The 10,039-nt window shown below is 38.6% G+C and overlaps 1 protein-coding gene across 1 annotated transcript; it reads right to left on the bottom strand.

The window, feature by feature from the left end:
* Positions 1-6,091: 6,091 nt before the first annotated feature.
* LOC127875210 (calmodulin-A-like) lies at positions 6,092-10,039 on the bottom strand. Its single transcript, XM_052420071.1, has 5 exons — positions 9,903-10,039; positions 8,798-8,828; positions 7,952-8,095; positions 6,681-6,923; positions 6,092-6,260 (listed from the first exon to the last, which is right to left on the bottom strand). Exons 1-5 carry the CDS (start codon positions 9,903-9,905, stop codon positions 6,226-6,228), a joined length of 456 nt encoding a protein of 151 aa, XP_052276031.1. The 5' UTR covers positions 9,906-10,039; the 3' UTR covers positions 6,092-6,225.

The raw sequence follows: 10,039 nt of genomic DNA, 5'->3' as shown, positions 1-10,039 counted from the left end.
GGTGTGTGCTTTGCATTTGAGACGGTGCTTGTGAGAAAGATACGTTTTAAGAATGTGTTTTAGTTAATTGAAAATAAAACATAACTAAGATGTAAAACTAGTTGAAACAAAATAGTTTTAGGTGACTAATTTACCGCTCGAAGTATTTAAAAACATGACGATATTAATGAAAAGAAGTATAACCTAAATACAAATTTATATGTGTTTTGTATTCCCCATGAAAAATATAGGAATTAAACAATTCACATGTGCGTCTTAATGTGTATGTGTACTTTAACGGATCGTTTTGAACTTTCAACACTCTCAATTATCGTAAATGGAAGGTTTTCGCGCTGCAACTAATTTGGAATAAATATAGCATATTGCCAGTTGAAACACTTTTAAACTTTAATAAATAGATTTGGACACAAAATATTTGGGACAAATTCTTTGTCTGTATCCAATATACGTATGTGTGGTATCTCTAATGTGAAAATACTGAGCTCAAGCCGGGGATTGAACCCACGACCTCCAGAGGGGTAGTCCGACACTTTAACCACGTCGCTAAAGAGCTAGCCCAACAGCAAGGCTGTTGGAAGTGACCTTATTTCACTACACTCCTCCCCCTTTTAATGTTTCAAGGCCCAGACACGCCCGCTACAGCATGTCTTGCATCCGCATGGCCCTCCCAGAAACCCTTAAACAGCTCAGACCCATTCCCGCATTCACAGTTCTTTTTTGCCTCGTCGCCATTAATGTGAAAATACTGACCTCAAGACGGGGATTGAACCCACGACCTCCAGAGTGGTAGTCCGACACTTTAACCACGTCACTAAAGAGCTAGCACAACAGCAAGGCTGTTGGAAGTGACCTTATTTCACTACATCTCAAACATATTTTTGTTCAACAGCTGTCCGTGCATTGGTATAATGGCGGGAACTCTAAATGGGCTCCGATTCACCATGGCCAACCGCTGAAGGTCAAACCAGTCTGAAGTATGGACCGTCATCTCTGCCATTGCTGTGAATACAAAGATAAGTGATATCATTTTTAAAGGTCAAAGATGACGTTAGACAGGTACGCTTAAAGAGGTAATTGTGATGTGAGATTGTCGTTGACTTTCTTTCGTCAGCTTTACTGCTGTTGGTATGCAGACAGACAACACTGACCATTCGACTTGATTTATAGAGCTAGGACGTTTTAACATTGTTTGCGCTCAAACTCGGGCAAGGCTCCACAGTTAAAGCGAGGGACACACTTTTTTGCCCGCAAGCGTAAACACAGTGACGTGGGTCGATGGTGCGAAAGCGAGTCCGAGTCAGCGTAAACAGTGTTAAAACGCCTTAGCTCTGAAAATCAAGTTTAATCGATAGCGTGTTCGTTCTGTTTTCCAACAGCAATACTGTTTACCAAAGGCAGTAAGTAAGGTCTTGCATCGTTTTATCTCTTTTTTTCAGTGCAGCAGTATAACGTAAACTCTGATCTTTTGTTGCAAATGGACGTATTTTGATTTACCTATATATGCTAATACGTGTTTATGTTATTTATCTGCAACTTATTTGGAAAAAATATAGCACATGGTCATTTGGGACACTTTACAATTTAATCAATATATTTGGACAAAAAATATTGGCTATGTATTTTTGTCTATATCCAATATACGTCGTGGTGGTATCTCTAACATATGTTTGTTCAACAGCTGTCCGTGCATTAGGATACGGGCAGGAACTCTACATTGGCTCCGATACACCATGGCCAACCGCTGAAGGTCACCTATTCCAGACTAAAGTATGGACCGTCATCTCTGCCATTGCTGTGAATACAAAGATAAGTGATATCATTTTTAAAGGTCAAAGATGACGTTAGACAGGTATGCATAAAGAGATAATTGTGATGTGCGATTGTTTTTGACTTCCTTTGGTAAGCATTACTGCTGTTGGTTTGCTGACAGATAACACTATCCATTCGACTTGATTTATAGAGCTAGGACGTTTTAACATCGTTTACGCTCAAACTCGGGCAAGGCTCCTCAGTTTACAGATGGTGCGAAAGCGAGTCCGGTCAGCGTTAACACGCATTAGCTCTGAAAATCAAGTCTACCGGGGTAATCGATAGCGTGTTCGTTCTGTTTTCAGACAGCAATACTGTTTATCAAAGGCAGTAAGAAAGGTCGTGCATCATTTAATGTCTTTTTTTATTGCAGCCGTACAACGTTAACTCTGATCTTTTGTTGCAAATTGGCGTATCCTAATTTTTATCTATATGCTGGGAGAACTTAAAATCCTACCCTTTCTTCAGGTGAGTGGATTCGATTTAAGCTGTGATATGTATATATGTCATTTATACATCCTTTAATGGGCATAATGACAGCAAATTCAGTATCATGCTTTCAAATAATCTTTAAGTTGGCATTTATCTTAAGTAATTGATTAATCATATATCTCGTTATATATATGAGGAAACATATTTACTTTCATAATAGTTAAACTTCGTTCACCCTGACACTTTGTGGGAGTGAGAAATATATTGTTGGTATTGTTCATGTATTAAGTAGAGAGAATACAGCAATGGTTTTGCGCGTAAAATGCACACGTTTCTAGTTTTTGCATTTATACAAGGTGTGAATACATTGATCTACTTTTCAATGTGTATTCGGTGGAGTTAAGATATGGAGAAGGAGAAAAAAGCGCTAATTGTCGATTTTCAATAAAGTAGCGTTTAATTTAATTTTAGGTCAGTTTCCAGTTCGTGTCAGATGGGACCCTTACACGATCCGGTTCCACTGCTGGAGAATTATGGCGCAACGCTTACGGATGCCATGAAGATTCCTCAATTAAGCCGTTCCATTGAGGCTGAACATCGTTGCATATTAAAGAAATTGTAGCGAATTAATAATATTTTGTATATTTATGTGTAAGAAACCCCGTAAAATACAAACACACATGCCATATTTGTCCATGTATAATTACTATTTATAAGAAAATACTTTTGTTAAATTAACAAGGAAAATAATGATTTGAAAGATGGTGATGATGGCGATGGTGGTTGTGGAAATGGTGATGGTGCTGTTGATTGTTGTTATTGTAGGGGATGTGGTGATGGTAGTGATGATGTTGTTGGTGCGGTTATGATGGTGATGAATGTGATGGTGGTGGTGGTGATGGTGTTAGTGGTGTTTGTGATGATGGTGGAGATGGTTGTGGTAATAGTTGTGACGGTGGTGGTGATGCTTGTGATGGTGGTGGTGATAGTGGTTACGGTGGTGGTAATGGTGGTGGTGGTGATTGTTGTGTTGGTGATTGTAGATGTGGTATGTTGGTGATGATGGTGGTGATGGTGAAGGTGATGGTTGAGGTGTGATAGTTGTGATGGCTATGATGGTGTTTGTGATGACGGTGATGGTGGTAGTGATTGTGATGGAGGTGGTGATGTTGGTGGTGAAGGTGATGGAGGTGGTGATGGTGGTGATGGTGGTGGTGATGATGGTAGTAATGATTAAAGTGATTATGGTCGTGATAATGATGGTAATGGTGATGGTGGTGAAGGGGCGATGGTGGTGGTGATGGTGATGGAAATGGTGAGGGGTCATAGTTGTGGTGATGGTGGTAATGTTGGTTTTGGTGCTTGTAATGGTTGTGGTGATGGTGATGGTGGAGGTTATTTGTCATGTTTTTGCAGTTGTTGGAGTGGCTCTGGTGTTGGTGGCTCTGGTGGTGGTGATTGAATTGGTGGTGGTGATGGTGTTGTTGATGGAGATATAGGTGGTGATGAAAGTTTTAAGGCTGATGGTGGCTGTGATGGTGATTGGAATGGTGGTGGTGATGGTGGTGGTGTGGGCGATGACGACGATGATGGTAATGGAAATGATGGTTGTTATGGTGGTGTTGGTGGTTATTGTGATGGTGATGGTGGTGTTGGCGGTAATGGTGATGGAAATGGCTGTGATGGTGGTGTTGGTGGCGATGGTGGTGGGGATGAAAGTGATGGTGGTTTTGGTGATTGTGGTTGTGGAGGTAATGGTGGTGGTGATGGAGCTTTTTGTGATGGTGATGGTGGTGTTGAAGGTGGTGGTGGTGGGGATACGGTGGTGATGTTAATGGTGGTGATGGTGACGGAAGTTGGGTTGGTGGAGATGGTGGCGACAATTGTGATGTTGTTTGTGGTTGTGCTGGTGGTGGTGGTGCTTGTGGTGGTGGTGCTTGTGATTTTAGTGGTGTTAGTGGTGACGATGGCGATAATGATGGTGGTGTTGGTAATGGTGGTGGTGATGGTGGTGTTCATTATGTTGGTGATGGTTGGGTGGTGGTAGTGATTGTGATTGAAGTCTTTGTGGTGTTTATGGTGGTGTCGGTTGTGATGATGGTGTTGATGATGATTGTAGGGGTGATAGTGGTGGTGATAGTGGTGGTGATGATGGTCATGGTGATAGTGGTGGTGATGGTGATAGTGAGTTTGTTGATGGTGGTGATGATGGTTTTGGTGATGGTCGTATTGGTGACGGTAGTGGTGGATTTGGTAGAGAAGGTACTGATGGTGGTGGTGTTAGTTGTAGTGATGTTCTCAGGTTACTTTCTGGTCGCCAAACTGTAATTTTTGCCGTCCAATTGGATCTGAGAATGCTTATGAGGGCTGGGTTATCTGGCGACTATTAGTTTTGATTGTCGTCGGTCAATAAAGTCAGCGTTTACAGCAGATTGTTTAACAAATACTTACAGTTTTACCATTTACGTAATACAAAACGGTAATAAATACAGTACATTATAGACAATGTCGGGCATCATTCTCACACCTTTTAAATGTAGTTACTTATGAACAGTTAAAAGCAAATGGTGAGCGATTGAATCCTTATGGTGAGTAAGTTGTGATAACAACAACCTATACGCGGTAGCAATTTGATTTCAGTACATGTATATTTCGATTTTCTGTAGCCATGTGTTAATATTTTCTGAGTCCCTTCGTATGCATCTTAAAAACGTGTTTTATAAGAATTCGTCATTGTAACTATCGTCTGTCAAGTTCCACGCATGAAAAGCGTGCGTTTTGCAACAACCAGGTGCTCTAACTAAATATAGCCGTGCAATTCAGCACATGTAGTATTTTATGATGAAAAATGTAAATCGGAATAAATGCACACGATGGGAAAGTACTACACCATTTAAACTTTAGAAAAAAAAATTATTTTACGACTTAAACATTGCAGTAGATGATACGTCCATAGAAATATTTCAAGAGTTACACGTTAATGTCAGTAGATCTACATGATATTGAAAAAACAATGAACTGGAAATACATAAAATGAAGCATTTAATTTCAGACGAAAAATACTAAATATTTTTTTAATGTGGTTTGATTGAGAATTTAATACAATGCTCGTTGATACCAATACATTTATTATTGTACATTTATTATTAGAATTATGTTGTGGTTCATTCTTTGTTAGACTCACTGACTTTTCTTTAGAGCCAACTTAGATATACGTTGATTGATTTGTTTTCATCTTTGTAATCATAAATGGAGTTTGTGTGAATCCTGTATAAAATTATGAGATATTGTTAATAAATGACATGTTCCTTCTTGATGTTTTTTTAAAAAATCTCACCACTGTAGACAATGAAAGGTAAAGTACATGGGTGTTTGCAGTTTTCGTAGCCGGTCGATTGGCCTACGTTAAAAAGTCGAACTTCATGTCCTGTGGCTGTAAGTAATATTAAATACGCTCAAAGAGCGGACAACTGAAGTGCCTTCAGCGTTTTGATATAACCCGTAGACTCAATTCCCTTTGCCATCTGCACGGGCACGTTTGCTGATAAGTCGGAAATATCTGATGTAGGCTATAGTGACATTTTCTGAGTAACAGTAGGTGTTTTGTAACAGATTTGGTCGCGTTCGTAACAGATTGACCGTGCGAATGCAGATTACTCACATAGCAATTTAACCACACTCCGGGTCATGGCAGTATACCTCCTCTGGCGCGGAAAAACGGATACACTTTGAAATACACACGCACTTCGTAACATTCGTAGGTACAAGCGTATGGGGGCTCGTTCATATCGCATTTAGTCAGGTTATAATTCGATGAAAATATGTGTTGCAAAGAAATATAAACAACAAGTAATAATACATAGTTCTATTATACAACTAATAGTCTTAGCAGATCAATGCAAATAAATAATTAATGAAATTTTAAAGACAAATCACAGAAATATTGATGAATTGATGGCGTTCTTCGCGTCTCCTGAAGGTGAATTATTTTGAAGTAGACATCATAAGCTGAACGAATTCTGAAAAAAAATAAACAGAATTGTCACCATTTCCAATGTTAACGTCTATTTCAGCCTCGTTTTTGGACAACGGGGGTTAATGCAAGTGCGCAAAGTGACATCTCAGATTAGCCTGTGATATCCACAATGCTTATCAGGGACGACACTTTCCGTCTAAAAAGGCTGTTTGTAAAAAAAGAGACTTCCATTAAACGAAAAATGCAATAAAGAGGAAGCTGCATCATTTGTAGTGTTCATATAAATCAATATTTGGATATTGTGGCGTTGACCGGGAAATGGCACATTATAATCAATACGCGAATATAATATGCGAGGTGATTCACAAAAGTGCTCGCAAGATTATTTTCATTGGGTCTAAACCCGACGTGTGTGGTAAGCGCAGCGAACGACAACTATGTTAAAGAGACTGGACTATCTCACCCTCATAATTTATTTCTCCGTCGCCATCGACGTCCGCCTCTCGCAACATCTCGTCCACCTCCTCCTCCGTGAGTTTCTCGCCGAGATTTGACATCACGTGACGCAGCTCGGCAGCGGAGATCTTTCCGGTGCCATCCTTGTCAAACACGTTGAACGCTTGGCGTAGGTCCTCTACCGTGTCAATATCGCGCATGTTCCTAACCATCATGGTGAGGAATTCTGGGAACTCTATCATGCCACTTCCTGTTAGAAAACCACCACACAACGTGATCAAATAAAAAGTGACCAATCATATGTTAGACTAATATAACAAACAATAAACAGTGCTAGTAACAAACCAATATGCAGACATACGCTTATATTATTTTAAGAATAACTCGGCTATATGTGGATAGTAAAATTGAACTCCTGTGATATTAAAAAAATCATTTGCAATTCGTCTCATAAACCAAACACGTCATAAATACAAAATGGAATTTTAGCTTCAATTATGGATAAATACACTTGGAAATTATTTGCCTATGATTTATCTCCCTTTCTAAAGATATTATTAAACTGTATCACACCGAATGTCATATAATGCTATTTGTACACAGTTTTTCCAAAATACCGGAACATCAAACTGGACTTAATATCATACTGCCATAACATCGAATCAATAAAGACATTTTACAGTTTTGATTCTGGCAACGTCTCATTAACTGTTTGATGATAAAATCCAAAGTCACTCTGTAAAAAATTAAATGTAATCACGGACAACCTTTAACTTCTAGGGCAAGGTATAGTGGGAATAGTGTCAGACTAGGTATCAGAGATTCCGGGTTCGACTCCCTCTATGTGAGCATTCACAAGATCGTCATTAATGACTACGTGTACAGGTTCTACATACAGGAAACGCATTGAAGAGTGTCTTAATAATCATAATGGTTTAGAATGCTATCGAGCTAAAGTTGAAAGGTTTAAGCTTAAAAAAAATAAATATTTATAAGCTGCGGTCTGGATAAAGGTGCCTTATGCATTTGCGTAAAGTATCGTCCCTTATTAGTCTGTACAGTTCACACAGGCGAATCAGGGAAGACACTTTCCGCCTGGACTGGATTTTCGTTAAGAAGAAACTTCTTTGTACACAAAAATCCAAACAAGCAGACTGCACACGCTAATCTGGGACGAAACTTTTCGCACATGCATTAAGTCCGGTTTTCCCAGAGCGCGGCTCATATATGTAGGTTTTAACTGAAACGGCGCGAATTTCGATTGCACATTGAACTCACCGTCAGCGTCCACCTCGTTGATCATGTCCTGCAACTCGGCCTCGGTGGGATTACCGCCCAGCGACCGCATGACGGTGCCCAGCTCAGTCGAGGAAATAGTCCCGTCGCCGTCCTTGTCGAACAAACTAAACGCCTCCTTGAACTCTGTGGAGGTTACACGCAACTATTTGAAGCTTCAGTTTTAACGGAAAAATAATAAAAGGTAATTTCAATGCAAACTGTTTTGCGTGGAATGAATACATATTAGTATTTGTAGGTTCAAAAGCACTTAATGCAATTTCTGCAAGTCTTTAATGGTATTGGTGTATTGTGAGCCTTGAAAGAGTTTGGTAGCGAATAGCTGATGCACAAAGCTTGGAAGGGACGTTGTCCATTACCGGAGATTTTTCTGCCGTAAAACTACACTCCATCTCTGCCTAAAGTATGGACGGACTTTCGTCGTGCTTTATATGCGACATTGTAAACAGGCAAATCTTTTGTATTTCTACCAATACTGCGGTACGGCCAAGTGAAAAAGTACCTCGAACTATCATGGCTGATTATTTAAGCAACAATTGTAATAAATACAGATAGCATAGCCTTTTCTATTTTTGTGTTGTATACATAACGAACACATTCAATAAGTGTCGATCGGTATATAAAACTTGTTGTTGGTCGTATGTGAATATCATGCTACATTAAGATAAATGTTTGCTACTGTACATTTGCAAAGTTGTTGGTTATTTATCTTTTTATAGGCTTATACTTTTATATCTTCTAAATATATTCAGCGATTTATATTGAACTGAGTTTTTTTTCTAGAATATCACACAAAGCTGTATAATTGCAGTAGTCATGTTGATTTACCTGAAATTTGTTCCTCTGTAAGATGGGCTTCCTGGAAAAAAATGAAACAACAAAGTATAGAAAATAAATGAGCCTCGCTCTGGGAAAACGGCTTTTAATGCAGTCCGCACAGGCTATTCATGGACAACACATTACACCTTACTGGATGTTTGCTACGAAGACACTTCCTTGAAACAAAAAGTACCATCAAAGCTGAAATTGTCGTCCCTGATTTGCCTGTTGGGACTGTACAGGCTAATCTGAGACGGCACTTTACGTACATACATTAAACCCCGTTTACCAATTGCGGGGCTAAATATTGTCTGCACCTTCTTTATAACTAAGAACGCCGGTACAAAATATTTTGAGGATACAATAAAATAATTTCCACACAATCGAATACGTGTTTGTACATTTTTAAGATTAGTTTAACATTGGTGTACAGGTCATGAAATCATAATAGCACAGCATATTAAAGGGACTTCTTTTCGGGATTGTAGAAAGTAAATTATGTAGGACTGCTGGGGAACACTCCGGATCAGCACATTATGCAGCATCCGGCGCAAAAGATGTCATCAACTTGAAAATGTACTCGCTGTATCACGGTTGGCCGTGTGATACAGATGTTAAACTTTTAATCCAATAATCAGTGGTTCGACCCTTGGTAAAGGAGCCTTCTTTTTCTTCATTTTATTCTGGTTTAAAATATAGCATCCATTTCCTACGTTTACATTTATCAATATATAATTATATAAAACAGAGAAACAACTTCTTTGTTTAAAAAAAAATCTATTCACTCAACGTTTCGGTCAATTTAGACCTTCATCAGGAGTAAACATTTTGTTATCAATATAAACATTCAAAAAGCCAAATTCTTTGAACAAGTCGCTTATAATAACATTTAATTGTTGAAAGCTAAAATATATGTGAGCTTGCTGCCGAACAACTTGTGAAAAAAGGAAAATATAATGAAATAAAAAAACAACCACAACAAGCTAATACATTAAAAATTGAATTGTATTTGAAATGCAGAAACAACTTTACTGAATTGTGAATTGAATTTCTTATCTTTGTGCAAATATCTCTTTTATCTTAATCAATAAGAAATACACAACTATTAACATACCATTTTTACAATTCCAATTTAGAAAAGAAACAATAATCAGCATTAACATTGACTGCTGGTATTTAAAGCATTGATGTGACAAATCTGATCATGGAAGCTCGGTAAGGCCAACTTAATTAATTCTAACATTGTGCGAC

This window comes from Dreissena polymorpha, chromosome 3, assembly GCF_020536995.1.
Source record: "Dreissena polymorpha isolate Duluth1 chromosome 3, UMN_Dpol_1.0, whole genome shotgun sequence".
NCBI lineage: Eukaryota > Metazoa > Mollusca > Bivalvia > Myida > Dreissenidae > Dreissena > Dreissena polymorpha.
This window is presented reverse-complemented; position numbering and strand designations above follow the sequence as displayed.